Source organism: Peromyscus maniculatus, chromosome 4 (assembly GCF_049852395.1).
Source record: "Peromyscus maniculatus bairdii isolate BWxNUB_F1_BW_parent chromosome 4, HU_Pman_BW_mat_3.1, whole genome shotgun sequence".
Lineage (NCBI taxonomy): Eukaryota > Metazoa > Chordata > Mammalia > Rodentia > Cricetidae > Peromyscus > Peromyscus maniculatus.
In genome coordinates this window covers 107,979,851-108,007,132 of record NC_134855.1, presented here as the reverse complement: position 1 = coordinate 108,007,132, position 27,282 = coordinate 107,979,851, and the positions used below count along the sequence as shown (strand labels likewise).

The 27,282-nt window shown below is 46.9% G+C and overlaps 1 protein-coding gene and 1 long non-coding RNA gene across 4 annotated transcripts in view; one reads left to right on the top strand and one right to left on the bottom strand.

The window, feature by feature from the left end:
- Tgm3 (transglutaminase 3) overlaps positions 1-27,282 on the bottom strand; it is a 125,063-nt gene that overhangs the window by 10,447 nt on the left and 87,334 nt on the right. For 2 of the 3 annotated variants that reach the window (XM_076570631.1, XM_076570630.1), the window contains exons 2-9: positions 16,900-17,073; positions 16,171-16,410; positions 15,430-15,548; positions 13,821-13,949; positions 10,659-10,836; positions 10,417-10,552; positions 2,809-2,912; positions 786-1,031 (exon numbers count right to left, since the gene is read on the bottom strand). In XM_076570631.1, the coding sequence (XP_076426746.1) occupies positions 786-1,031; positions 2,809-2,912; positions 10,417-10,552; positions 10,659-10,836; positions 13,821-13,949; positions 15,430-15,548; positions 16,171-16,410; positions 16,900-17,044 (1,297 nt within the window). In that variant the 5' untranslated portion in view covers positions 17,045-17,073. Of the gene's footprint in view, positions 1-785; positions 1,032-2,808; positions 2,913-10,416; positions 10,553-10,658; positions 10,837-13,820; positions 13,950-15,429; positions 15,549-16,170; positions 16,411-16,899; positions 17,074-20,183; positions 20,370-27,282 lie in introns of those variants that run through there. The other variant, XM_016003000.3, reaches the window with a different exon arrangement.
- LOC143272989 (uncharacterized) lies at positions 8,186-11,565 on the top strand. The gene is made up of 3 exons (XR_013050764.1): positions 8,186-8,784; positions 10,443-10,564; positions 11,430-11,565. It is a non-coding gene; the product is annotated as an uncharacterized LOC143272989 (long non-coding RNA).

The window sequence follows — 27,282 nt, the reverse complement described above, 5'->3', positions numbered from 1 at the left end:
TCTGGAAAGAATGAAATATCAACCCACTGGAGAGCAGACTCTGCCTGTGGCCTGCTAGAGCAACTGCTAAGTTACTCTGGGCTATTTCTAAAGTTGAACTGCATCTTTAAACGGAAGGCTTTTACGGAGGGCTTTTGTTGCCATTGAGAACTACTATAATCCTGCTTCCCAAAGCAACTTCTGAGTAATAAATCTAGTAGAGATAAGACAGCTTCATAGCACATGGCCTTCCAAGGCGGCTGTAGGAGACCAGGAGTAGAAAGATGATGAAGATTTCAGGTACCATGGCATTAGCCTCCTCATTTAATCATTGTACCTCTGGGCTTCTTAGGGGGTGGAACTGTAAATGTATATGGCACAAGCCCACATTCCTGAGTTTCTTTGTCTATTTCTTTGTTGAAATGGCATTTTCTGTCTATGTTCTGGGAGATTAGGAAAACGGACTGACAGAGAAATGTGTCCCAAAGCCCCGAGAACCACGCCTCTCTCTGTGATGTTCAATCATAGTGACATCAGTTCAGCTGTGCAGTTGAGAAAGGAACACATCTGGAGGGGGGCTGGGCTTACAGCTGTCTGTGCTCTGTAGCTAACTGTCCTTGATGTTGCTGTCCCCATTGAAAAAAGCAGTTGAGCACTTGATGGTAGAGAGACCCCCTACCATTTGGGCAGAACTGACTGAGATGTAGGGGTGTTGGGTAAAGGCTTTTTTTTTTCCTTGCCACTTCCTGAGCTGTCCACCCGTCACTGAGTTCCATGTGGCATCACTCCGTCAGCACCAATCTTACCTTCTGGATACTTATACTTGTCTGTGACATCCAAGCGAGAGTTGCTGCCCACGGCCTTGGTGCTGATGTATTTGCCGATGGAGTGAGTGTCCAAAGAATTCTGCTTCTGGCTGCCATTCCTGCTATTATAGATCCAGGTGATGCGGTCCGCATTCACCTCCGCGAAGATGAAGATCATGTCAAAATTCAGGTTTATATCACCTTCTCGGATGCCGTTCACCGAAGCAGGACCGCACTGGAACACACCTGGTGGCCAAGATGCAAAGTCTGGATGCAGCAGACAATGGTAAAGCTCATCCTCTCCAGCCTGCCTAGGAACTGACTCTGAGGGCCTGCTGCCGACATGTCAGTCCTCTGCCTCCACTCCAGCCAAGCTTCAGCCCTGACTGTGACCCTTCGGTATGGCACAGAGCAGCTACCCATCACCATCATTCTGTACCAAGTCCCTGGTCCAACTCCACTTAAGACGGGCTGAACTGTATGTCCTATACGTGTGTCACCTGAGCTGACCCCCTGATGTCAGCCTGGTCTGGCTGTGAAGTGCTGCTTTTCTAAATCACTGTAGCCTAAAGGCGCACTGACCTTCCATTTCTAGAAGTCTTTCCTGAACATCTAGTGCATGGGATCCCTTACTCCTCTGAGTCCTAACCCCTACCTTCACTTTTCTCCTCTTGGGGTCAGCACAGGTAGATTATTTGGCTAGACAAAGATAGACATATAGAGAAACACACACACTATATACATATACATATACATATATATACATATACACACACACACACACACATATATATATATACATACATGTTTACAAAACTAACAAAAAGATGCACACATAACTTTTTATACACAGGGGACAGGGTGACCCAGAATTTTTTTAAACCATAAATCACAGAAAGTAAATTTGATATCCTGGCACACTTGAGACATTTAGCAGGTCAACAGTTAATCTTCTCAGTCCTGATATTTTACTTTATTCTCCTTTCTATTCTGTTTTGTTTTCACTTCTTGGCATGGTCACAATTCATTAACTCGATTTTATAACCGCTTACAAGTTGCACTGAAAAGTCTAAAAAACAGTGGCTAGAAAATATCCAAAAGGTTCCCCTCCAGCCCCAAACGTTCAACATTCCACGTGTCTGTTAGAAAGGTCAGGTGTTATCGGGTAGGGTAAGGACATTAGGGGGACAGTAAGACTGATTTTTTATTCTGAGTCTTTTGATAACTATCTGAGCTACTCTGATACTTTCAATTATATATGTACATTGTTTATATATACAATATATATTAGCTTATACTTTTTCTTTACTCTGAAAGAAACAACTCAAAATGAAGGTAACAGACAAGACAGACTTCTCTAGAGGTTAGAGGCAGAAGAAGAAAAACTCCAGAGAGCCCGAGATCCATCCTTGATGGGAGAGAAGGAGGTAAGAGACAAAAATGAGTGCCCGGGTCTTGAGGAGGGGCAAGGCAGCCAGTCTAAAGGGGAGCCTAGCCAGCCAGAGGCATACAGGGGTGGGGGCAGCCACCACCATTGCCTTGGGCCTGTCACAGGAAGAAGAACAGGACTGAATCCATGGGACTTCCACCCTGGGAGGGCCATGCTGCTGGTGGCAGTGGGAGGAAGTAATTATTGACAAGGGAGGGTGCCTTTTCCCTGTCGCCTGACACATGCCAGGGCTCCTCAGCGGTACCAACAGGTGGAGGGGCTGCAGAGTGAGGGGTCTGCTCTGAAAAGCAAGACATGAGGGAAAGAAACCTAAATTTATGGATAAACTGCTCGTATGACTGGGTGAGCCATGCGTGCATAAGGTAGACCAAGCAGCCCAGCAAAAATGATGGTATCCATTTAAACAGCAGCATGAGCAACACAAAATAAGGAGAACTCTATTTAAAAACAAACAAACAAACAAACAACAACAACAACACTTCATCCCACTGTGCATTGTGGAGCTAGAGAGGGCTTTGGGTTACTTCTTCCTGTAAATGGCAGAGCCAAGCTCCAGCAGTGCGGCAGGATTACCTTGGCTTCTCTCCTGGGGGGTGGCATCCAGCACCTGCCATCCACCGTACGAGGGGCCTAGGTCAGTCCGCACAAACCAGCCTTCATTCCAGACATGGAAATTCCTGCAGACAGAAGGGCGCGTAACAAGTGAGCGGCAACACTACATCTCCAGCCGAACAACGCAGCTCCCAGAGCCTCCCTGCAGGTGCGCACTCTGTGCTAGAGATTCCGATGGTGTTGGTGGGCATCATCTCCCTGAAATCCTCCAAGGACTGTGAACTGAGGCGCAGAGACACAGGAACCAGAGCTTGGGTCGACCAAGGAGAGTGAGGGGTCTGCTCTGAAAAGCAAGACTTGAGGGAAAGGACCCCAAATTCATGGATAAACTGCTCACACGCCTGGGTGAACCATGCGTGCATGAGACAGACCGAGTAGCCCGGCAAAAAAGATGGAACGGAACTGCTCCCACTGTACTGCGGCGGTTTGCAATCCGGACCCCCCAAGGGTTTTGCTAGTACAGAGCAAGAGAATACTGCCGTTTATCACACCTAGGGTAAAGTCAAAGTAACGCAACATACAAAGGACCAGCAATGACATGAATTTAGCCCCAACAGAGAAGACAGCCACATGTTGGAGATGTCAGCCAAGGACTTCAAGTGACTGCAACCAGAATCAATGACATCAAGGGAAACAAATTCACAGAGAACAGAAAGAGGGGGACTTCTGGCAGATAAGTAGAAATAGTTTAGAAAAAAACAAATGGAACACTTTAACAACCTCCCTGATATCTGAAATTGAATAATTCAATGGATGAATTTATTAGGAGGATAGCTATAACAGAGTAAGAATAAACATGTTTGAAGAGAGATCTGCAGACCACTTGGATTATCTAGTCTGGAAATGGGAGAGCAAAAAAAAATGACAAAAAAACAAAAACAAAACAAAACAAAACTCCCAATAAAGTAGAAAAATAGGTACAACATGTATGCCAGACAGAGACTTACCATATTAGTTTTAAAATATTTACACATTAATAAAAACAAAAAGAAAAGAAAAACATGCCAATAAAGAGCGATGAACACGGTTTTCATAAGCAGTATAAATGATGACTGAACATATGACAGTAGTTTTGACCTCAATGCTATTAAAAGAAGATTAAAATGACAAAGAGAAACCGTAACAGCCTTGCAGATTCTGCCTGCTAGCCTAGCAGAGATTCAAGTCTAGGCTGGGGGCCTTGTTCACTTCCAGTTAAGAAAGCAAGTGTTACTGCTTACTACTGGTGGGGACTTAAATCGTCTGACCTTTGCAGAAGGCAATTTGGCAACGAGTATAAAAATCTCTAGAAATTTGCATACTCACTAAGCCAGTATTTCCACCCTGAGGGATTTCTCCGGGGGAAACACTTTTATGAATATGCACAGTTGTCCAGGCTAAGGTACTCCACTCCAGCATTGCTTGTGAGAGCAAGCATGCTGGAGAAAAAAGGCGCCAATAAAGGAATAACCAGATAACTGGTTGCACAGCTATAAATAGAATATCACACAGCTGTAAAATAAATGACGAGCAAAGTGAAGGTCGTACTTAACAAGGAGAGGTTATCTGAAGCAGAGCATCAAGTAGGAAAATCAAATGAAAGCTCTGTGTGTGTGTGTGTGTGTGTGTGTGTGTGTGTGTGTGTGGTGCACAGCTGTGATCCTGAGATACCCAAGCGGGAGCCTGTGAACTCCAGGCCTGACGGGGCTACACAGTGGCCCCATCTTAAAACCAAAACAACGCCCCCCCCAAAAAAAAAACCCAGCAAACAAATACTTCCTCCAAAACCCAACCAAAGCAAACAACAAAACAAAACAAAACAAAACAAAACAAAACAAAACAAATAAATATGGCAATTAGATGTTCTAAAATAAAACCAAAGCAGAAAATTCGTTACAAAATCTTGTTAGACAACAGTGCGCACATCCACACATGTACGTGATGTATGCATGGATCTTTTTCAGTGAAAACTACGTGGGGCTGGCGACATGTCTCAGTGGGTAAAGGTGTTTGCCAGGCAGCCCTGTAGACCCGAGCTGGCTCTTTGGGAGAGTGTAAAGGTGGAAGGAGACAGTAATTCATTGATCTACACATGTGCTCGGTGTCACGCACCCCACCCCCTATGAACATACACAGAGTAGTAACGAAATTACTAAAAAAAAGAATGTAGAGGAGTTAAGGACTTAACTCAGAGGTAGAGCACTTGCCTAACAAGCCTGAAGTCTCGGTTTGGTCCCCATCACTGGAAAAAATTGGACCTAGTTAGTCTCTAATATTTCAATTGTGTTAGCCAAATTAACAGTTTATGGTATATACAATACATAGAAAACAAATTTACATTATTTTTGTAGTGTTTCTTTTTTTTTTTTTTTTTGGTTTTTCGAGACAGGGTTTCTCTGTGTAGCTTTGCGCCTTTCCTGGAACTCACTTGGTAGCCCAGGCTGGCCTCGAACTCATAGAGATCCACCTGCCTCTGCCTCCCGAGTGCTGGGATTAAAGGCGTGCACCACCACCGCCCGGCTGTGTTTCATTTTTTTAACCATGAAAATTGCTTATTACTTGCATGATTAGAAAAGAAATGAACATTTAAAAGATTTTGTATACTATAAAAATGGCAATAACCAAGATAGGGTGAACATAGAACGTTAAGTATTCTAACTGCCTTCAGTATATTTACTCTCTTTTTTGTGTGTGGTGGTAGGGATCGAACCCAGGACCTTGTGTATGCTAGGCAAGCACTCTACCAGTGATCTACAGCACCACCCTGTATTAACTCCTTTAATCCATGTCTCTAAAAACTGGAAATAATTACCATTCCTTTTTGACAATTCATAAACTGTGGCACCAAGAAAAGTGATCCAACATCTTATACGGAGTAAATGTGAATTCAAGTATAAGGGAGAGAAAACGGGAAATAAATACCCTAGTATTAGTAAGAAAAGGGATAATAGTTTAAACACATGGTAGATTATATTACATTTAAAATAATTTCGCTTTTGAAGGATATTCAATGGCAAGGAGAGTATGTTTATACGATACTATTTGCTCAAAACTCCATGATTAACTGGGGATGTAGCTCATGGCAGACTGCTTGCCAAGCATGGGCGTGATCCTGAGCTGCTCAGGGCCCGAGAGACGGCTCCGTGGGTGAAGGCGATTGCCGCCACGCCTGATGACCTGAGTGCCATCCCTGGAAGCCACATGAGGAAAGATCTAATGCCCACAGGTTGTCCCTTGACTTTCACATCCTCACTGTGGCACACATATGCCCCCACATGTAAACATACATCCGTCCATACACCGACACATGCTCTCACCAAGACATCTTTCTTGATCTGGAGAGTGTGCTGCTCAGAGCCCGGTGCTACTTCTGAGTCTTGCACATCACCCAGTGACTCCATTTTTACTCCCTAATCACTGCTCTTTGCGTGAGGTTATAACGACTCTAGTGCAGTCCCCATTTTTTTTTTTTTTTGGTTTTCGAGACAGGGTTTCTCTGTGTAGCTTTGTGCCTGTCCTGGATCTCGCTCTGTAGACCAGGCTGGCCTCGAACTCACAAAGATCCGCCTGCCTCTGCCTCCCAAGTGCTGGGATTAAAGGCATGCGCCACCACCGCCCAGCCCAGTCCCCGCTTTTGACCTCTTGGCACCCAGTGTCCCAGGGCAAGTGCTGAGTCAAGCTTGCTGATTTGAACTGCTTTGGGGACAGGGCCACTCTAGCAGCCTTGGTGACCTCTTTGCAGATCACGTGGTTAAGGGTTATTAGGGGCAGGAATCCAAAGGCAGAGGTCTGTGTAGGAGACAGGGGATGGGCCACTGCAGAGGAGTAAGAACCAACAGTTCTTCTTTGGACACTCCACTCCCTAGGCAGGGCAGGCCGGGGCAGTCCCCACCTGCCTCCTACCTTGGAGCTCTGCAAAATCTACAGGTAGGGTCCTGTCTGTAGCTACGGAAATTAAGATGGAGAATGAATAGATAAGAGAAGCTGGGTTCATCAGGAAACCTGGGGCAACTTTTCCTAATAATTTGAGCAGTCTCCAGAACACTCCCCTTCACAGTGGCCCAGCGGGAAACTGGGTTAAAAACAATGACGACGACAATCCACCAACATTAAGTTCCCTGTAAGTATCCTGCCCCTGAAGAAAGCAAAGGCTCCTTGTAGACAAGAAAGCTTATCTCTCTTAGGCCAAAAGCATCAGTGGGATGGCCTGGGGAAAGGGTGTATTCCACTGGAGGCTGAGTGTGATTAAAAGGAAACCCTGGAAGAAATTGCAGTGGATTCCTAACCCAGACTTTCAATTTATAGGTGGGGAAGTAAGTAAAAACAACAACAACAACCCAGACAATAAAAACAACACAAAGTAATTAAGCACCTCGTAGTCAGTGAGAGTGTCTGTCTGTCTCTAGCAGCTCATCTTTAGATAAGTTACAGGCCACAAGGGGCTGGCTCCAGGACCCCCTTGGGTACCACACTGAGGCACTCAAATGCCTTCCATAAAGAGACATAATATTCAACATAATCTATATATAGCATCATATTCTTTATATCATCTCTAGGTGACTTATAATGCCTAATACAATGTAAGTGTGGTATACAGGTATATGATGTTGTTTAGAAAATAAAGAAAAGGCCTATTGTGTTCAGACAGATAAAATCCTGGTAGGACTAATTACACTTCCAGTCTGTGAATGTGGAACTCATAAATACAGAGGGCTGGCTTTAATTCTTGGTGGGAACCTCTTCTCTCCTCTGTAAGATGACTAGGACCCTCCCTCAGATTCTAGTCCTAATGTTCTTTGTGTTAACAGAAACCTATTATAATCCAACTCTAGCTTAGCTACAAATTTACAGTGTGACTTTGGGCAAGTCATTTTTCTTTGTGGCACCCCTGAGACATGTTTGGTCTTATTAGGAAGTGTCACTTACTGTTTAATGTGAGCCAAGGAACCCAGCTTTTCCACTCAAGTGGGTCAGACAGCATCCAACCTAACCAGACCCATGCCCCACAGCACGGTGTCCCGCCAACCTCCTTTGGGAAAGAGCCAGATAGGAGTGTTGGGTTTCGCAGACTTTAGTGAGGGATAACAGCAACATCATTTTCTGGTGCTCTGTAGTTTTCAAATCTGCCTGAGTTCAAATCCCATCTCTACCTTCTAGTTATGTCTTTTGGGAAAGCTATTCAAGCCCTCTGTACCTTAGCCCTCAACTGTAAGCTGGACCTGAAAATAATAAAATAGTAACAGCTACCTCATGATTTGTGAAGTGTCAATGTCAGAACACTCTCGGCATGCAGCCATGCATCAGCTGCCGTTACTGTTGCTAAGCAACTCGAATTGATCCTCACCTTCTGTAACTCTAGGCTCGTATGGACAGAAGTTTAAATCTAAATCTTCCAACATTCATGACGCAAAGATTTGGACCCAAGACTTTCTGCCTAAACTTAAGCAGAGCTTATCATAACAGGGAAGTAATTCTGCTCTCCCTGGGTGACCTTGATGTGTGGGTCTGTGGAGGGCACAACTGGATCTCATACCAAACTCATGGCCTGAGAATAAGAATATGGTTGAGACTTAGAAGAGCTGGCAAGAGGTTTGAATGATAATCCAGCCCTAGGCCAACTCTTAGGCTTCACTGGTGGAGAAACGTGGGAACAGAAGGACAGGGGACTTGCCCAAGTCCACAGCAGGGGGTAGCAGAGCTGGAAACAAAGCTGGGGACTCCCTGTTCTGATACCATCCAGGCCTGGTTCTCCACACACAGCTGTCAGGGAGTGGGGTGGGGAGCGGATGTCATTCCCATTGCCTTCTGGGAAGGGATCCATAAAAGTAGTTAGGAGAGCGCGGGTGACGGGACCCACAGGCACAGTCTGATTCTAGATCTGGAATTTTCCCTTGCAGCCATTGGAATGACGGTGGAGCCACCCAGCTCTGTCTCCATCAGGCCCTACTTGTCTTAAAGGTGATTATATTGGGAATAAATTACTAAGCTGGCAAGGAAATAAATGCAATTTAAAAGTCCCACCTTTTTGTTTTATTGAAGGCTCTCTGGAGGATTCCTTCCCTGGCTTCTCACATGGCTTAATCTGAATCACTGGCCTGGCCATCACACACAGTGCTGGATTGCTAAGTAGCCACACCTCATGCCCCACCCAGTAGTCCCTTGTCCCCAACACTGCAGCGAATGCTTCCAATAGGAGAACCAAGTCTTAGTCTTTCTGGCCTCTCTGCAGTTCCTGGTGTGTGTGCAGGGTCATCATGGATGGCCTAAGACAAGAGACCTTCCCCAAAGATGAGTCAGACTGCCCTCCTTTGGCCAGCTGTCCCCCTCCTGTAGCAGAGTGTCCCCCAGTATCAAAATGACCATGAGAAGATTCCAGACACAATAGCAAAGCAAAATTAGGGAAGAAGAAAAAAATATTCATTTGTGGGAAACTGGAAAGCAAAACTCTTGTCATAAGTATTGATGTCTCTCGAGAGAATGCTGTATATCTGCAAAGCAAGGAACAAAATCCTAATATAAGCTCCCAGGAAACATCCTCAAGTCATGTGACTATAGGTGAGTTATATGCACTCACTCTCCTGTAGAGAGGAGGGGGTAATTTGATTAGTTCGGCTGACGACACAGGGTTCTTTATTTGTATTAACAACTTTCCCCAGTTTTTTCTATTTTTTGTTTCATTTTATTCTATCAAACTAAAGACAGCTCAGAAAAGTTGGACCTTCTTATTCTGGAAATAATAAATAATACGTTATGTAAATAATCTCAAAGTTGAACAAAAATGATATCTGCTATAAAGTTTATCTAGTCACGTGGATACTTGTGAACAATTATGCATATTTGTCCTTTGAAATTGATTTAAGCAATGGATTCTTGAGTTACATATATCTGTGTCCATATGGCTACATGTGACAATGGCATATTTATGATTAGAAATATATGATGCCTAAACATATGTTTTCTTATTTTCACCTGCAACCCAGAATATGTTTTCATTCTGTCAACTAAGATGCATAATAAATGTATATAGATATGAGAAAATGTATTGCTTTTTTTGCCATCTTTAAGAAAATAAGCTAGGCATGGTGGCACACACCTATAAACTTAATACTCAAGAGCTGAGGTAGGAAGATCTTGAGTTGAGGTTATCCTTGGTTACAGAGTGGTTCTCTGTCTCAAATTAAAAAAAGGAAATACAACAAACAAATGGCACTAACAGCAACCCCTCAAGAAGGAGAAAAAATTCTTAAGTCATATGGGTTGCTTGGATTGAGATAAATTGATATTTTTTTGAAAATCAGTAGCTTCAGGTTTTAACTTCTCAAGTGGAACCAGGCCTAATGGATGCTATAAACCCAAGACGAACTCCTGGAATTCCTGGCTCTGTTCTCCACTGGCATCAGACCCTTCCTAGCGCTGCATTGCAGGTCCTTCAAGGTACATGATCAGCATGGGCAGCATTTCTACCTCAACGATGCTCTGGCTCACATGTCACTTTCCTTCCAGTTCCAGTGCGGAGCTGAGCTCCAGGGGAAGGTGGATGAGGTGCTCAGACTTGGTGCTCTATGCCCATTGAAATGGTTGATTACTTACCATACGCTGTCACTGCCTTTCTCCAGGGGATTTCCCATGGCGTCGTAGTACACATCCACACTGAGGTTGCGATCTGTGTCGTGAGCTGAGTTGAAGTTGGTGATCACCCGAGAGGGAACCCCCAAGCACCGAAGCACTACAAACCAAGGTCAGTGTGAGGATGCTGGTTGTGGTGGAGATGGCATGTTAACACACCCCGTTACTACCCACTGACCCATAAAAGGCACACACACCCATATTACCTGTGTTGAGGGTCCCAGCAAAGACCCAGCACTGGCCAAATTGGACTGGCCTGAAGCCAGATTTTTTCCAGTTCTTGAGGATTTCTACACTGCCATTCCAGGTCCTTGGGTCCAGGCCACCAGCATAATTGCCACTCCAATTCCCAGAAAGAACACCGCTGTCATCATTGCTATTGATCTGTGCAGAAACACCCCCCACATCCAAGTGAATCAATACCATGTCTTTCCTACCAGAGTGACCTACAGGATTCAGAACACGGGGTGGGAGGTGGGGAAGCCATGGAGCCTTGAGTGCACCTTTCTGTCATGAAAACTGTAGCAAATATCTTAGGGGGAGTGGGGTTTATGAGTTTAGAAGTACTTTATTTAATGGATCATGTCTGATTGCACTTGAATGACATCAGCTCTGTATTGCAAGATGACAGAGAAGGAGGAGACTCCACAGTTTGTCAGCAGCAAGACTGGGCCCAGAAGTCCTGTTTGCAGAAGATAATGGCTGTCTGCTTGGGGGTGTGGGTGGTGTCTATCGTTTGAAGTGTGCACACGCGCGCGCATGTACCCATCTTCTAAAAATTACTCTTGACATTTAACATATAAATTCTTAGAAAAAACAAAGATGAAATATTGTCATTCCTTTCTTCTTCATTCATTGATTAATTTGTTCATTTATCCATTCAACTTAAGCATGGTTCTAGTCTAAGGAATGCAGCATTGACAGAACACTGGATGAGGACTCAGGAGACCTGTGCTCTCTTTTCCCCTTTCTTTTAGAGACATACATGAAGTACTTAGAGATGAAATGATATCAAAGGAGGCAATGCTGGGGTTCATCAAGTCGTCTGTGGAGAACCGGTCAGAGATGAAGTGAGACCAGCCTTCAGTGGACAATTGTTGAAATTGATGACAGGTATGTAGGAACTTGTATATTCCTTTATACTTTTGTATAGGCCTGGATTTCTTGAAAATAAAAGTTATAAAAGAGAGTTGGGGATGTAGCTCAGTAGTGGGGTACTTGCCTAGCCTGTGGTAGCTCAGTAGTAGGGTACTTGCCTAGCCTGTGGTAGCTCAGTAGTAGGTACTTGCCTAGCCTGTGGTAGCTCAGTAGTAGGTACTTGCCTAGCCTGTGGTAGCTCAGTAGTAGGTACTTGCCTAGCCTGTGGTAGCTCAGTAGTAGGGTACTACTACTGCCAGCATGTGTGCAGCCCTGGGTTCAGTCCTCAGCACTGTTCACTGCAGGTTTACACACTGCAGGTGAGAGAGGACAAACAGTTCATAAGCACTACCTGTCGCCTGTCTCCTTGGTGATCTTGGGAGTCAGTTTGTCTCCCTGGCCATTAGGCCTTCACATTCCAGTACAGGGAAAGGGAAAAGGAGCTGCCCCAGAGGTACCTCTCCAGCTGTCCAGTTTTCAGACCCCATTCAACTTGGCCGTTTATCTCAACTAAACAGTGAGAGGTTAAACTGAGACCTCACAGATTCCTCGACCCGTCAGATCTGCCCCTTCTCTTCAGAGCATATGAGTGTACCAAGGCTCAGGAAAGTGGACAGCAGACACAGAAGACCCAGGACAAGCCACCAGCCTCCCCTAGCTCCCAGCCCAGAGGTGAGCTCTGTCTCACTTCTAGTGGTACCATGAAGCTAGCGTGTCCTTGAACGTGGAAGACCAGCAAGCAGCTCACCAGCTCCTGGGTCACAGGTGCTTCGGGGTAAGGTCACTGCTGGCTCAAAGCCGAGGACTTCAAAGCTCTGCATAAGCCATAATTAGCTCCTGGGCTGACCCAGCCCAAGAGGAGGGTCTGGAGAGAGCATCAGGGCACGTCTGAGGAAATGGGCCCTGAGATAGAGTGGGTTGGCCCTAGGCTAAGAGTGAGTCAGCAGCTGCCGAGCCAGCTGGCTTCAAGGCCGGACTCACGTACTCTTATTTGCTGGCAGGAAACTTGGCTTCTTAAGTGGCCCTGACCTCCAGTTTTACTTGCCTCCACTGACTACCCCTTTATCCAAGCACCCTGCTTTGCAAGGTTCAGCCCAGTCCCCCTCCACTCCATTCACTGTCTTGGCTATTCTAGGCCTTGTGGGTCTGGTTCTAAGCGTCTCTGGGTCCACCTCACTTCTTTCCTGCAAGCCTTTGTTCTAGAGAAGTCCTCCCTAATTAAGCTAAGGCTTCAGCATGCCATCCAAAGCCTGTTCGGATTTCTAGCAGAGTAACTGGGCAGCTTGGGGAATAGTCCAAGATGTGCCTAAACCACAGGCCAGCAAAAAGACACTAAAGATATTTCTGGGTGATCGTTTAGTTCAAGAAAGTTAGAATGAAAGAACTCACTTTGATTGGCAGCCTTCTTTGGAGACAGGGCCCCACTGTGAATCTCAGGCTGACTGGGAACTCATGATCCTCTGGCCTCCTCAGGCTCCACCACATCCAGTGAGCTTTACATTTTTAAGCAGGTAGATCCTCTGTCTGGTCACTTTTTGATGGAGACATTCTGTGTACACTGAGTATAGAGCCATGGATGCCTCCAGGATGTGTGTGTGTGTGTGTGTGTGTGTGTGTGTGTGTGTGTGTGTGTGTGTGTGTATGTGTGTGCATACTATGGTGGGATAGGTTTCTCATGGATAGTTCCATGAGAAAGGAAAGAGGTTCAAAGCCTTGTTTGACTAACAGGGGCACGCCATGAACAGGTCCCATTAGCCCCTTGAGCCCTCTCTCTGTCTAGATAATGAGTAGGGTTATTTGCTGTCCTCCTGTTGAGACACTTGGGGGTTCCATGCTTTCAAGGAGGTGCACATTCCAGTCTCACTGGGCACATACATCCCTTCCTAGGAGGCCTCATGATGGTGCAGAGGCCTAGCTTTTCATCACATCCTGGGGAACACCTAAAAGGTGTGTCCCCACCCCATCTACTACAGGCCTTGCCGTATGGCAGAAAGAGTTTGGAAACTAGCCAGGCTTGGGACTATATTCTGTCTTTGCTTCTCGGTCGCCACGTAACGTCAGACAAGCTCCTTAACGTACAGGAGTTCCATGTTCTCTATTGGCAAAATGGGCAAGGTCATAGGTACCAAATGCGCTTGGCAAGGCTCACATGAGACAAGGAGTGTATGGATCTGATATGCAGTCACGTGGCACATGGTAAGCAGTACTTACCATCAATTCCTATTACTTACCATGGCACTCAGCACCCGGCAAACATATTTGGGGTCATTTCTGCGGGCCACATCAGTGACAGGGTCACGGCGGAAATTCAGACTCCTATCCAAAATGGAGAGGCTGATGTTCAGAATGTCTTCTTCAAACTGTTTATAATGGGAAGATGAAAGAAATGACCCATTTCGTTGTTGTTGTTGTCAATTATGGGAACAAGAAGCACAATGGTGAAGACTACAGGATCGACTCGGTCCTTTGGCTCTGTGGCCTTCAGGGCTAACAGCTATTGAGGGACAGCCACTGTGCCCAGTCTTTACCCAGCAGCCTCACCAGACCTCTCACTCTACATGAGCCTGAACCTGCTCCATTGTGTGTTGGAGACAACATGGACATCCTCTCCCAGCATGCCCCACTAAGGTGAATGGGAGACAACACAGCACAGTCCACTCCCAGCATGCCCCACTAATGGGGGATAACATGGCACAGTCCATTCCCAGCATGCCCCACTAAGGTGAATAGGAGACAACACAGCACAGTCCACTCCCGGCATGCCCCACTAATGGGGAATAATATGGCACAGTCCAGTCCCAGTCATGGACTCAGGAACTTTCTAGCCTTGGTTTCTCCATCTGTTCAATAATGGATCAAGTCAAACTCATCTCTAGTGTCCTTTGTGGCTCTGACTGTGATCTTGAGACCATTTAGATTCCTGGCAAATTAGGTATAAAGATAAAATGTGTGGCTGAAGACATTCTAAAGCTATTTTTATAAAATAAGACACACAAATTGTTTTACATGCTAGCTCTTGTTGCCTTAAGTCTTCACATTTGTTTCTCCTTCTTCCTGGAATGTCCTTCTTGAAGACAGCTAGCAGCCTTCCTTGCCTCGTCAGGTTTGAAAGCTCCTTCCTAAGAAAGGCTTTCACAAACCATCCCACCAAAGAGAGCCCCGCTCTCACCCTTGGGTGTATTATATGTTCTTATCCTCATTATTTTCTCCCTTAATGATGTCAACACATAGCGTCAACTTAGACACCTGCTGAAGTTAGCTACACAATGGAACCTGGACCGGGCAAGAGTGCACCTCCCTACCAACTCCTGGGCTTCTAGGTACCCTGGCTGCCCAGATCTAATTCCTTTACTTACCACCTGGAAAAATTAAAAGATAAAAACACTCCTAAACATTTTCTAAGTTGAGAAAACCCGGGAACTCACTGAACTCAGGTGGTAATGCAAAACCAAGGCCATGACTCTGAAAGGCCAAGTACACTCAATGATGGAGCTTCACCACATTTTCCTGTGATGTGCAAAACAGAAGCTCTATTATGTCTTAAGATCCTTCACTGGGCCTTTTGCTCATTTGTGTGTCCTGGCATTAGGAATATTTCACTTCATCAATTTAGTAATGAGTCCACCTTCCCTACTAGACTGTGACTCCTTTGAAGCCAAAAATGTATTCATCTGTATCCTTAGTGTTCGGCTTAGGGTCTAGCGCAGAGCCGATGGTCAACAAATGTGTTTCAAATGAATGAACAGGAAATGAAGGGCAGGAAAATGAGCGAGCCTGCTAGAAGCCCTGAGCATGTTGTGTATTATGGATGCAACCCTAGCCTTTTTATGGTCCTTTTACCTGTCCAAAGTTCCAGCCAACCATGCCAATCCGATTTGTGCTGCCCACGTAGATGATGCCAGAGTCCTCCTCAACGTACTCTTGTCTTTCAGCATTGTTACTCATAAAAACATCATCCGCTGTTTGATACACACATACATACACACACATGAGGAAGAAAACAGAAACAAAAAGTAGATACTGTAATGAACCAATGAGATAAGTTTTCCTCCCACTCCTCAAGACTGGCACTGGGGTTAGAGCAAGGGTCGCTTTGGGCCCATCCTCCAATCTGTACTGGAGAACGCAGTCTTGAGCTATGATGCTTGTAGCTCTCATGTGGGGACTCAGGCCGGAAAGGGAAGCTAAGCTGACCTAAAGTCTAAAACTTGGACTCAAGGATGAGATAGAAGGGTACTGCCTCATTGCAGAATTTTACTGTAGCCATTGTCTATTATAATTTATCACACTGTACAGTACATAAAAGCTCACACAAATCCCCACGGGAGCCAGCCCCAGAAAAATAACAGCATGATATACACTTAATGGGGACAAATTTGAGGCTGAGAGAGTGTAGCTGCCTAGAGTCCCACAGCTGGGTGAGTGCAGACCTTCTGACCAGCAGCTTTTCTGCTCCTCCCACAGCCCACGACCTTTCTCCAGTCAGATCTAAGCCCATAGGGAGCACATCTCAACCATCCCTCTTTTCCACACCCACTGCTTCCGCCAGGGCTGTGGGGAGTGTGGCGTTTAGAGACCCACCTTGCAGCCATGGGTTGAAAAGCAGTATGAATGTTCCGAGTTTCTGAGAGGAGGCCCTGCCGTTGGAGGAGATCTCAACATTCATTGTGTACCATCCGATGGGTGCATTGGCGGGGCTGGCGATCGCAATGACCAGATTATTGCCTTCGTTGGCCTTGAGCGTTGCATTCCAGCCACTTCTACTTCCCCCAGAGATGGAAAAAACAGCCTTTGTCCTGGCCGACTCTGAGGGCTGGGGACCTGTCAAATAGAAAATGAAGGAGACAAAAGGGTGCTGGGTAGGTCCTGGGGAGAAATCAGGCTCTGATGACACTGTGAATTCCTTTAGGTCAGTGGTTCTCAACCTATGGGTTGTGAGTCACCTCTAAGACCGTCAGAAAACACAGATATTTACATCATGATTCATAACAGTAGAAAATTACAGTTATGAAGCAATGAAAATAATTTTATGGTTGGGGGTCACCACAACATGAGGAACTGCATTAAAGGTTCACAGCATTAGGAAGGTTGAGAACCATGGATCTAGGACTTCATCCAGTAAAGCATCCCATCACAGGGCTTGAGGGAGCATGTAGGCCACATCCTTCTTGATTTGAAGATGATAAGTCTCATGCTTAGAGCTACATAGCCACCAAAGTCAACCAATCAATGACATAACCCAAATCCCAAAGACCTCTCAAGGACAACTCAGCTAGCTGTACGCATGTGTGGAGGGGGCAGAGCAGGCACCTGTGGAAACGATGAAGTTCAGATCATCTCCAGACTGAAGACTCCTGTTGCAGAATATCACCATCTCCCAAGGTTGTCCTCTCCGAACAATGAAATCCTGGCTGGAGAACTTGTCTGTGTGATGTGCTCTCCGATTCACGGGCATCTGCCAGTTGACATTTTGGACCACTAAAGCTGTGAGACAGAAATCAGAAGCTGAAGTCTTGAGGGGTAGGGGAGAAGTGTGCAGCATACCAAAAGGGCATCCATGGGTGGAGGAGGCAGGGTAGAGCTGAACTTCTAGAAGGAGTCACATTAAAACACAAAAGCTTCGGTTCTGCATAGCAGGATGATCACCACTAGTTTCCACCCAAACTTTCTGTATCCAAATACTCCGGCAATGCACATGACCCAAGGTTGCATAAATGCTCTGCTTTTCAGATGGCCAGGCTGCTCCCCAAACTATTCCCTCTGCTCAGAATCTCTCCATCCACATGGTGACTTGTCATCAGGCCTTGAGGAGTAGGCTGAACGCTCAGGGAACTGTCACTCAACCAGCTAGAACTGTGTCAGGAGAGACTGAGAAGACAGCATGGTGGGGGAGGTCCTTGGTGTGAAAGCATGAGGACCTGGGTCCTTAGCACCCACAGAAACAGTTGGGAATGTTGGTGTGCAGCTCTAACCCCAGCTAGGGATGGAGGCAGGCAGATCTCCAGGGCTTGCTGACCAGGCAATCTAGACAAAACAGCAGCTCCAGGTGCAGGGAAAGACCTTCCTTGGGAAATACAGAAGGGAGCCTTGAGGAAGGCATCCCAACATCAGCATTTGATGTCCACAGACAGCACATTCCTGAGCACAATCCCAAACACAGTGCACTTCCTTTAATCCCAGCACTCGGGAGGCAAAGGCAGGCGGATCTCTGTGAGTTCGAGGCCAGCCTGGTTTACAGAGTGAGTTCCAGGACAGCCAGAGCTACACAAAGAAATTCTGTCTTGAAAAACCAAACAACAACAACAACAAACAAACAAACAAGCAAAAAACTCTACTTTCTTGTTTATTTTACTTTTAGGGGATGGAGAGGGCAAGATCTTGCTCTGTAGTCAAGGCTGTCTTGGGGCCTACTATATATCCCAGGCTAACCTCAAACTCACGATGTTTCTATCTCAGCTTTCTGGGGGCTGAGGTTACTGGCCTTCCCCACCATACCCAGTTTATTTCAGCATTATTTACAATAGCCAAGAAATAAAAACAACCTAAACACAAAACAGTTCATGAATGGGTAAAGAAAATGTGGTATTTCTATATGAAATGAAATGCTACTCAGATACAAAAAAAAGAAAAAGAAAAAAGAAATCTCATTCTCTAGGACAAGCATGGGGTAGGACTAGAGGACATTATGTTAAGTGTCATAAGCAAGGCACAGAGTACAATGTGGTCTCATTCACTTGTGGAACATGAAAAGGTTGGTCTCATAGAAGTTGAGTGTAGAATGGTGCTTTCCAGAGTCTGGTAACTATGAAGGACGGATAGCTGGGGAAATGCTGACCTACAGGTACTAAGTCACAGTTAGAGAGGAGTAAAGAGAAATGAAAAGTATTTGAGGAGATGTTTAGCCTGACCTAAACGTCACCCAATGTACCCATGCGGCAAATCATCACACCGTGCCCCACACGTATGTGCGATTTATATAGACCTTGAAAGGAGAGGGTTTTGTTGGATGCCAAAGGCCATGCTGCATTCCAGACAAAAAGGCTCCAGAGGCTCGGGAAAGTGAGGCACATTGTCTGTCCAGAGCAGAGGTCCTGCCCTGGGGGGAGAAGGAGAGCTGGAGAGAATGGGGGCCTGGGATAGGGGCTTCTGCCGAAGCAGCTCAGGCAGATGCTCCCTTTCTCTGGTATGGTGAGCTAAACACTGCTTTCAGAGAAAAGAGTTTTACAGTGTGTTCTTGCCAGTGGATTAGGGTGCTAAATACTCTTTCATTCATATATTCTCTCACTCATTCGTTGATTCATTCAATAAATATTTATTGAAAGAATACGTTAAAGCGTCTTTCACAAAGGGACATTCCTGCAGTGTAGAATCATATGGAGACAGTTCAGATCCAGGACATTGTCTGGCAGATGTTGAGATGTACAAAGTTTAACACAGCCAGGGACTAGGGACTAGTCTGTTTAGGGCAAGGCTCTCTGATTTCTAAAAACCCTGCCTCCTACAATTTTGCTCACTACCTCTTGAGCATCCCAGATTCTGAGAAGTTGGTAGAGCTTTGCTTTTTCTCTTGTTTCCAAGAAAAGAAGGGCTTTTGCCAGGCAGTGGTATCACACACCTTTAATCCCAGCACCCAGGAGGCAGAGGCAGGTGGATCTCCCAAGTTTGAGGCCAGCCTGGTCTACAAAGCAAGTTCTAGGACAGCCATGGCTACATACACAAAGAAATTCTGCCTCAAAAAACAAAAACCAAAAAAAAAAAAAAAAAAAAAAAAAGAGAAGGAAAGAACGGCTTTGTGGGATAGGTAATCAGACCTCTTGAGCCCCCCTGGGTTTCTTCATTCCCCAAATGATGCATGACCAGAAGGTAAGGCTCACTCTGCTAGACCATGAGCTGTCTAGTGTATTCCAGATGGCCCTCTGCTGGGGACAGGGTTAAGGAAAAGGTGTGGAGCTCCACATTTATGGAGCATCTGCTCCCCTCCAACAGGTCTACCTGCTTCTTAATTCTACTAATGGTTATGTGTTCTGCTGTGGCTGTACCTTCCTCGTTCATTTGCTAGAGTCTGGTGCCTTGTGTTTAGAAGGTAAGATCAAGATGAGACTGAACTTCAGGGCTCCTGGGCTGTAAGGACCCCATCCTTCCCACCAGGGATGCAGCAGACGGGTCAGATCCAGGGTGACGGTGGTGACGATGCTCAGAGCATTAGCTGAAGCTTACTGGACTTTGATGTGCTTGCCGTCATCCCAAGTCTTTACATGCCTTAGCCCATTAATGCTGTGAGTTGCACTCAGAGTCACCTGTTTTACAGATGAAAGAGCCAAGATGTGGGGAAGCCTTGGTCATAGTTACTCCATTCCTGATTGGGTACTGTGGGTACACAGTCCTGAGAGTCATCCTCTCTGCCTCTCTTGACACCGAGTATCTGCATGGGGACATGGGGGTGTGTCGAGACACGTGAAGCTTCCCTCAGCTCAAGGAAGAAGGAAAGGTGGACTCATATTTGTCACGAGCATGCAGTGTGTCAACTGTTGACAGCACCCAGGATGTCTACCATCTGACAACTGAAAACAAGCTCAAGAGGCAGAACATCTTACCCTGCGCCTAGAAGTCAGCAGAACCCGGCCTAGGCTATGACACCATCAGAAAGACAGATCTGGTCTCTGCCTTTTCCTGGCATAAATCTTCCAAAACATTTGGAATCTTGGAAAGGGTGGGTGTCTTTTTAAACTAATAAGACGACTGGGAGCTTCCGACAGCCTCAGGATAGTGGCTGGTTGCCTAGGAAACCAACCACGTGGTCAGAGGGCTGGAGCTCTCAGTACCATGACCTGATCTGATGGAATCATCAGTGACCATGGTCATCATTAATCATTAATCAACTCTGTGATCAATCAATGTTTGTGTAACGAGGCCTTCATAAAACCAGAAAAGAGAGCTTGGAGAGCTTCTGCACTGGAGAATATCAGAGCTGCTGGGGTGTGTGTGTGAAGACATACCCTGCCCTTCTCATCTCTCCATCTGCCTGGTCCTGAGTTGTGTCCTTTGATAAAGTGACAATCTAGTAAATACAGCATTTCCCCGAGTTCTGTGAGATATTCTAGCATACCTTTGGTCATGAGTGAACGATCCCCCTCCCAATTTTGTAGCTGGTTGGTCAAAAGCAAGGTCCTAGAGGCAGCCGAGAAACCAGCCAGTCTCTGTTTTGTTCCTAGGAGCCATTTTGAGTCTGTAGTCAGGTTAAGTTTCTGTCCCTCAGAGCTGGGCAGCGTCCTACCCTGTAACCATGAAGTGTTCTGTAACCAACGCTCCAGAAAGATTTCCCCACCTGCTTCATAAAACCTTAACTGCCTGGCATCTCTTCTGTAACCATGCTTATGTGCAAAATCTCCCACCTTTTAGGTTTGCCCTATGAGGGGTGGGGGCTTAGGAAACTGGCTCAGGGCTGGTCTCACGAACCCCACCGTATGGGGAGACAGCCGCTGATTCAGCTCTGATGTGTACAGGAATAAAGCTTTCTTTAATTTGGCGATAATCTGGGTCAGTGTCTTTCTTCTTGAGTCTGTGGGATTAACACAGCCCTGTGAAACTGGGCCCTTCACCCATAGAGTCTGTGCTAACTCCAAACAGTGTCAGGTTTGAGTCCAGCCACAGGGCACCGAGGTGGTGCTGGGAGAGAACCGGCTGGTGTAAAAACTTCTTTTGGTCACTAGAAGCCTCGAAAGCAGTCTAGAAGGAAGCAGTATTTCCTTTCCACCAGATCTTACTGACTCTACTCTGTCACTGTGTCCCCAGTTTATCTCTTGGGAACAGGTCCCATGTAAGGCTCAGAATCCAGAAGCAAGTGCGGGTAAGAGGTCCTCAGGATGCACTGTCTACCCCCACCCCGACACTGAATCCTAACACACAGGGGACAGTGAGTATCTGCAGGGGGAGAAACGGGCTCTTCAAGGGCGGCAATCTTCAGGGGCAAGTGAATGAACAGGAGCGGTCTGCCTTGCTGTCCCCGAGGGAGCTGCTCAGGGAGGCTATGTGTTCACAAAGCCGCCTCCCCCCGGCTGCCTCTCTCAGACCTTGTCCCACCCATGAGCCTCTGAATCATGGGTACCAAGGGCCCTTGGCTATGCCCTTCTCGACAGAAGCGTAGGAAGGGAAAGGAGAAGATGTCAGCCATCTCAGGGTCCCCTCAAGCTGGAAGCTCGTGAATACGGTTTAGTCTCAGGGCTGTTCTCTACACCAGTTTGGGTGAAGGGAAGAAGAGATGAAGGGTGAGTCTCATTGGCCTACACATCAAGTCACACATGTAACCATCACTGGAGGAAGAGAGGAAGGCTGGGGGTATAGCTTGGTTCAGGGCACTAACTAGAAAGCCCCGGGTTTGAGTCCCGGCACTGGAAAACGGGGAAAAGAACCCGAGAAACAACTCACAAGCTTCTAAGCTGCATGAAGATGGGGAGGGCTGGAGGAGGCAGCTGCCTCCAAGCAAGTGGCCCTGGTGTCCCACTCTGGGCCACTTCACAGCCCGCACTAGGCTGGGTTACTGCTTGGCTCCAGTGTCGGGCTGCAGACATGTCTCAGCTCCCCCACCCCCACCCCCCGAAGTATGTCACCAGCGTTCCTAATGGGGAGACTGCTAAACACTTCTACCCAGTGGTCACTTCTTCCTCCTCCTCTATAATGAAACCCCCACTTTAATAGGCCGTGCATTTCATAGGTCACGTCAGCGGGATGCTCATGAATCATGTCTGAGCAGTGACTTGTAGGTCAGAAGTTCCAATGAGTCTTAAAAAAATTTAATTGCAATACTATGCATATAACATAAAAACTAACATCGTAAGCATTTTAAGATACATTTCCGTGGGTTTTAGTATATTCGTATGTTGTGTGAACTCTATCTAGTTTCCAAAAGAGGCCTGTGGCCCATTACAGTCACGCCTTGCTCCCCGATGTCTCCTGACAGCTAGGCTGTTTCCTCCTCTGGGGTTTTGTCTGTTCTGGACATCCGATATAAATGGAATCACACAGCACGTGGCAGTCTTTAGGTCCTGCCTTCTCTCGATTGTTACAAGGCTTCCAGGGCTCATCCATGCTGTAGGGTGCATGGACAGCTTATTCTCTCATGGCTGAACCAAATTCCATTACAGGAATACACCACATGTTCTTTACCTTTTGCTCAGCTGCTGGACACGGGTTGTTTCTACATTTTGGCTGTTGTGAAAAGCGCTATTATGAAGCAAGTATTCCTTTGAAGTTCTATCCTCAACTCTTTTGAAGAAGATTTTGGGTTCTGAGATAGTCTCACTACATAGTCCAGGAGGGCCTTGAAGGTACGACCCTAGTCTACGTCCACAGCCCTTTGAACATGCCTCATCTCGCCTGAACTTTTGATCCCCCTGCCTCAGCCTCCCAGCACTGAGATGATGTCACCTCACCCTTCCCATCACACCCAGCCACAAAACCTCTTTAACAGCAGTTGGCAAATGTGCTTGGCCTATTTTCCTCCCCCTTCTTCCACCCTGCTGTCTGGGGTGGAGAGTGATGTGGATAGGGCTTGCAATAGCCACCTCAGATTACACAGGTCATACATGAGGGACAGACGGTAGGATGTGAGGGCTGGGCAGAGCCTGAGCTCTGAGAACTGTGAAGTTCCCATCCCTTCCCGGGTCTACCTACATTCAGATCTCCTGGAAAGAGGAAATGAACTTCTGCATTGTTTATTTTTTCTAAGTTGTTGCTTTTGGGGAGAGGGGGGGGCTTACCATCATTTACGAGTAAGTCTAACCCTGAGACCCTGTGATTAGATCCTTTGCCCATCTATTCTGTGGCTCACACTTGGCAGGGCAGCATGAGAAGAGGCCAGACTGTGGAGAGAGATCACTATCAGCTGAACCGACCCTTATCAGCCTAGCTCTAAAGGAATCGCTGGCAGCAGACAGGTGAGAATGTCTTGGTTGCTAAGTGTTGGGCTGAGAAAGGGAGCTGGCAGGATGCCAACACGGCAGGACTGACAGTTATGGGGCCGGGCTCCCCCCACCCCCACCTGTCTGGATTCTACTCCCTATTATGTCTTCTCTAGACAAAGATGTATTTTTATATTATAGATTTCTAGAGTTAGTGGGAATTCTAGTTTTCTTATTTTTTATGTGTATGAGTGATTTGCCTGTATGTATGTACGTCTGTGTACCATTTGGGTGCCTGGTGCCCTCAGAGGCCAGAGGAAGTCATCGAGTCCCCTGGAACTGGAGTTGTGAATGGCTGGGACACCATATGAGTGCTAGGAACTGAGCCTGGGTCCTCTGCAAGAACAAGCGCACTAGACGACTACTGAGCCAGCTCTGCAGCCCCAAGTAATGGGAATTCTAAAAGTTATTTAGCTGAGTAGATTTCAGTATAGAGACTGCCCTAAGAAATACATTTTAGTGTTCTCTTACATTGATCTGTAACTGAATACCATTACTCACTCTAATATTTTCTCGATTACTTCACCTTACAAAAATATGCTGATCACAATCCATTAAACTGATGTCACAACGGATTGCAATGGACATCTTGGAAAAGAGTGATAAAATTCAATACAATTCCCATATTACATTTCGGAAAACTGAGTCCCTCACCCCCACCCCCAAATAGCAGAAGTGACCTACTGAAATCACAGAGCAGTTTAGAAGCCGGGCTAGCCCTGGAAGCCAGGTCTCTGATACAAGTCACCGAAGCACTGAGTCACTCCTGGTGCCACGCCCCCAGGCTCCAGGGCCTGGCAGCCACACCTCTGGCTCCCAGGACTCTCTGCCCAGCCACATGCCCCTCCTTTCTTCCCAGTCTGTGTCAATTACTTTTAGCTGCTCCCGATGTTCAGATACCCTCAAGTTCGGTGCAGCAACATGGCAACATTTCCCGGCATTCAAGGCCAGGGTCTGTTAGCAGACAGAGGAAGGGGCTGGCAAAGTTCCCTGGGGTGAAAAGTAATCAACCCTGGACAGGCTGAGAGGCCTTGGGTAAGGACCTCAATGTCTCTGAACTGCGCCTCAACAGTGAAAAAGGAGCCGTGAGGCCCCATCACCCCCTCTTCTAAGGGGGCCTCTACAGGCTGGAGAGCACAGGCGCCTTAGGACTTCACATGTAACAGCCAACATGTACCAGCGCAAGGTAGGGACAGCTTTGCTTTCTCTGGGCCAAGCACCGAGCACCGGGCTTGCATCTTCTAACACTCACAAAAGCCTGCGGCCTTGTACCAATTTACAGATGAGGGGATTTGTAAATTCAGCTGGGTGAACTCATTTCTCCCACATCACAAGCTCAGACAGAACCTAGACCCAAGTCCAAGCTGGAATCCAATTTTCCTTGACAAAAATCTGACTCCAAGCTGCTAGCTGCAGCCAACCACCGTGGTGCTGTGGAGGCTGCCGGAGGAAAAGCACCAATCATTAACCGCAGCCCACTCCGTGCCCAGACATCATGCTGACGGGAAGTGGTGAAGGATTCCCCACTTTTCCTTTCCAAAGAGCGAGCTTGTAATCTCTCCTGACAGGGACTTCAAGCCTCCACACACAGGGGAGTCACCAGGAGAGTGATGTCTTGATCCAAGAGTTTCCCAAACCAATCAAGCCAGGATCTCCGGATTAGAAGCATCCCTGGCATTTAAAAGCAGCTTTCTTGCTGATTCTAAATGTGTAGCCGGGGCTGAGAATAGTTACCTTTCCTACTTGTCAAAACTCCTTCACACTAATGAGTGGTACAGCTGCTCCATGGGGGAGGCAGGGGAGAAGCTCCTCCCTTCTCCCAATGGAGGGAGGCTCAGGAAGAGGGACACAGTCTCTTTTGGAGCCCAGCTCTCAGCCCAAGAGACCCAGCTCATTTCCTTTCCTCCCAAGTGACAGGGAAAGAATTTCTGAACTCCCACACACACCCCAGCCTGGCATGTGGGCCCTGGGGAGGGGATTGACTGCCCCATGTGCACATCACAGCCCTGCAGGGTAGAGGCAATGTAGAGAAACCACTGTAGGTGAACAAGAAGAGTGCATGGACCCGAGGATACCCGGGAACACGGGTCAGAGCTGAGGAGGAGGCTGGCGGGACACGTGCTAGGGAGGCACCTAACAGAACGGGTCCTCTGGAAATCACCTGGGAGTAGAAAATGGGTTGTGTCTCATGGGGGTTTCGTCTTTTTAAAACATAGAATATCCTTTATTTATTCATCGATGACTCCATACATGGAAACAACGTGTCTTGATCATACGCACCTCCCTTTTCCTTGGCATCTCCAACATGTCTCCCTTTCTCCTAAGGTTTTCTGAAGATTCCAAGGCAAAGGGGAAAGAGGCTCACTACAGAAACTCCAAGTGCTAAGAAGCTGTGCTAATGAGCACTGCCTAGGTGAGGATAATCCGTTTTAGAGGTGAGGAAAGAGACTGACGGGGTAAGGAATCTGTCCAAGATCACTAGAAGGGACAGGGCCAAAAGCCAATCCCTTCAGCAGCCTTACTCCTGAAAATAATCCTAAGTGGCAGCTACAGTTTGAGCGGCCTGGAGGCCAAGTGAGCTCTGCCTCTGATGAGGAGGGAGCAGATGCTAAGAGAGGTGAGAGAGGCCATTGAGCCAGGGCTCGGAGGTGGGGTGGGGGAGGAGGGGGGTGGGAGCTGGTCTTCAGAGCCAACACTGGGTGCACTAGAGTCTCCAGAGAGGGAGCCCAGAGGGATGGTCTGCTTTTCAGGGGGCACAGATATTTCTCTGGTCCAAGTAACTGGAAGAAGGATGTGAAGAGAGTCTTGGGAGTTCGTAGATGTATCCAAAGAAGTCAGGAGCCGAGGAGGAATCCCTGACTCTTCCTTGGAAAAAAAGTGACCGAAGTCCTGGTTCAAGGGAAAGGTCTGGGGGCTCACCTTCAGAGAATGGTGTATGAGCTCAGATCTGGACACAGACATAGGAGAAAGGCACCGTGGTGCTGGGGATTTGGTTCATTTTTGCTACCAACTTGCTGTTTGACCTTAGTAAGGCTCTACCCATTCCCAGGTGTCAGTCTCTTCCTGGCAGAGGATCCGTGCACTAGATGACAACTACCATTCCCTTTTAGTTTTCAGTCCCCAGAGCTCCTTTTACTAGCATTCCAACCATGCCTGCATTCATGAGAGGGAATGGGTGGCGAGATGTGAGCATTCTCATCTGGAGATTTTTCTCAAGTGGCCATGTCCACCTTCCACATCTGGATTGGTACTCTCCTGGGCTCCTAACCACCATTCACCGTACTTTACAGGTCTGACTCATCCCTTGTTTGGGTTTGGCATTGCTGGCCGTCAAGGTCCAAGGCCGCTCACCATGACAGGCAGTAATTAACAGGGCCCAAATCCTCGACAGTAACCACGGAGTCAGAAAACCTGCACGTCTTGTTCCTTTTGGGGTGCCTTCCCTGGTGCTGTTGGTAGGGACAGCCAGGATCTCGCAACATGCTCGCTGTGCCGGCTACCGGGCTTCCGCACAGCAAGTCAAACCAGGGAGTATGCCAGACCTGCAGGACCTGTAGTTTACTTAAGAGCATTCCAGCCAATGGCTCTCAATGCTCAGCTTCCACGTGCGTCTCTCATACGCTGTGAAATTTGCTTTTCTTCGTCCCTGCTGCTGACAACTGGTAAAAGTGTACTGAGAAATGCAGAATGCTATCTGGCTTGATTTCATCTGTAGCAACCGATGTGTGAAAGCAGT